This window comes from Poecilia latipinna, unplaced genomic scaffold (assembly GCF_001443285.1).
Source record: "Poecilia latipinna isolate Pla-1442-1.1 unplaced genomic scaffold, P_latipinna-1.0 Scaffold1267, whole genome shotgun sequence".
Taxonomy (NCBI): Eukaryota; Metazoa; Chordata; class Actinopteri; order Cyprinodontiformes; family Poeciliidae; genus Poecilia; species Poecilia latipinna.
Genome location: NW_015113883.1, coordinates 88,296 through 91,017, shown reverse-complemented (window position 1 = coordinate 91,017; position 2,722 = coordinate 88,296). Strand labels below are relative to the sequence as shown.

At 42.6% G+C, this 2,722-nt stretch overlaps 1 protein-coding gene across 1 annotated transcript in view; it reads right to left on the bottom strand.

Annotated features, from left to right (window-relative positions):
- atp5if1 (ATP synthase inhibitory factor subunit 1) overlaps window positions 1-742 on the bottom strand; it is a 6,646-nt gene extending 5,904 nt beyond the window's left edge. Inside the window, exon 1 of the mRNA XM_015054659.1 lies at window positions 555-742. Within this exon, the coding sequence (XP_014910145.1) occupies window positions 555-626 (72 nt within the window). The 5' untranslated portion in view covers window positions 627-742. The remainder of the gene's footprint in view (window positions 1-554) is intronic.
- Between the last annotated feature and the right edge of the window lie 1,980 nt (window positions 743-2,722).

The window sequence follows — 2,722 nt, the reverse complement described above, 5'->3', positions numbered from 1 at the left end:
GGGGGGGGGCGGGGGGGGGGGGGGGGGGGGGGGGGGGGGGGGGGGGAGCTGCTGAAATGTCTGTCAGAGGTGGGGAGGCTAAACGAAAGCCGAGCACGCAGCCTTTACTTTTGTTGGTTTTACTATGTTTAGTTGTGAGTTGTGATAAGCAAACAGATTTGGGTCGATTGCTGACCAAAGTGGCTGTTTAAACACAGTGTGAGAAAACTTGAATGCACTCCCTCTGCGAAAGGTGCAACGATTGATTGCTGGGCAAACAGGACTGGAGTTATGGATACAAGAACGTTAATCTTAAAGAATAATAAGCAAACATATGAGAGATTTCTCAAATGTTTCAATTTCATTTCATTTTTTAAAAAATGCAAAAGTAATTTGTTTTAAAGCACTGGCTAAAAAGTGAAATCCCTGTTAAAAAAAAAAAGTTACTTTAAACACCCATAACGCAACTAATATAAGTAGTGTCAAAGCAGCAAACTGACTTTGTTGTGTGCGAGTGACAGATAAACTAGGCGAGCTAATGCTAACCTCATGGAACAAGTCCCCCAACCATTTACCTGGTCAGATGACATCCTGATCTGGGTGGCGATGCACCTCTGCAGGCTTCCCCTCAGAAACAGTCGCGCCATTACCTGTCAGACACAACTAAATTCCGCCTCAAAAGACGCCAAACCTGGGCCACCTCCTAACCCAACAACTTCGGGTGAGAAAAGCGGAAATTTGAAGTAAACGTCTCCAAACTGGGCGTGGAGAAACTCCAGCTGAGAGAGGAGCGTGTGTGCTCAGCGCTGCCACCGCATAGCGAGGGGGAGAACTACAGTGGAGGAATTTATGTTGAAGATGTTGCAAAGATTTGTGTAGTGGAGAGCAGTTGCCCCACATTTAAATGTGCTTAATTATGTTTTAATGTGAAAACAAAAACAACAGGATTTTTTTTTAATAAATAGCGTCTTGCAGGAAAATGTGACCATATGGATCATCAAGAAAATAAATACTGCAGAAAAAAAGTAATTATGCCCCTTGAACTTTTCATAAATTTAATTGAATTTCATTGGGTTTATTGCAGGCTGCATGGTGGTATAGCTGGTAGTTACCTGTTGTCTTGTTAATAAACAAGAAGGTCATGGGGTCAAATTCAGACCTGCAAGGAGTTTGCATGTTGTCCCCATGCATGCGTGCTGCGTCTTCCTCACACAGTCCGAAAACAGGACTGCTAGGCTAATTGGTCTCTGTAAATTATGCTAACATATAAGTGTGTGCATGCATGGTTGTTTGTTCTGTGTGTCCCTGTGTTGCCCTGCCCTGTCATTGGCTGGCAACCTGTTTGGCAGCTTTTAAAGTTGTTTCTAGTTGTGGCACATTCTTTTTGATTGAACAATGCTCAGAGACATTGTTTTATTAAAGAACCCTACTTTAATTCTACAGTGCGAATGCACTGCACTGTAAAGACTTTTTTGTTGCAAAAACTTAAAAAAAAAAAATCATTCCTGCCTTTCCTTCTGCTTCAAAAACATGCACCATTTTGCAGTGGGCTATCTCTTTAAGGCCAAACATCATTTAACCAAATGTATGGATTTAATGTGTCAAAATGTAAAACTAGCCACTGACTGTCAATTTTTTTGATAGCTAAAGTCTACCTTCCTCTGCAAAGGAGCAGGGAAGATGGATGATACTGAATACTGGAGGAAAACCTGTTAGAGCCCTCGAGAAAGACAGCAGTAAAGATACAACCAGAACTACAATGGAATAGTTTAGATCATTTCTAAAGTCTTAGAATGGCTTAGTCAAAGTCAAGATCCAAATACAATGGATTAAATATGTAAGGCCTTAAAGAAAATTGCTGTCATGCATACAGCAAAAGACATAAAAAAGTGGGAACATGTAAAAAAAAAAAAAAACAACCTAGAAGTATGAATACTTTAGCAAGGCACTATCCTTTCCTGATGGACACAATTTCTGAATGTTTTCATAATTGTACATTCCTCCTTAGTTTGCATAGAGATTTAATTTGAGATAATATTTACATCTAAGGCAAAACAAAGAAGTTCTTGCCATTTCATTCTTCTGTCCAAGCAATAGTTCAGCTTCCGGACCACTGTGGAGGTGATTAAACCTTTCCTATTCACACGGTACGAATTACTTCAAATCTAACGCAGATAAGTGGGAAAACAGCCTTCTGTTTCTTTTCACAGATTTGTACCTCTGTCTGATGTCATTTCACTGACGTTTGAAGCAATACAAATGATATACGGAGGGTGCTCGTCTCTCAAGTGCTGGATGAGACACTCTCAGCACCACAAAGGCAGGCTTCGCACTGCGAGGATAGGAGGTGGGTGTTCAGTACAGATGAGTCATGTTGGAGTTCCATTGATGAAGAGCACCCCAAAGCCCGACAGAGCTCGGCCCGGCAGAGAGCCGCATGAGCTCACCATCACCGACGAGCCCGTTTCATCGTCTGAATCCACGGGGGGTGAAGGTCGACGAGCCAGTGCTGGCGTGGGGTTTTGTGCTGATGACGTGCTGCATTGTGTCAATCCATTGAGCCCAGAGATGACCCTGATGATGTGGAAGCGCTTCTGCTGCCCCACTGTTTTTTTTTTTTGTGCAGCATCCTTGGTCTGTAAATAAAGAAAGGAGGAACACAAAAGACGGAAAGGTTGAAGGTCCGCTCGGGTCTTAGAAAAGGAGCGAGCAGCGGAAGAAATGCTTGTGCTGCTAGCTTCTT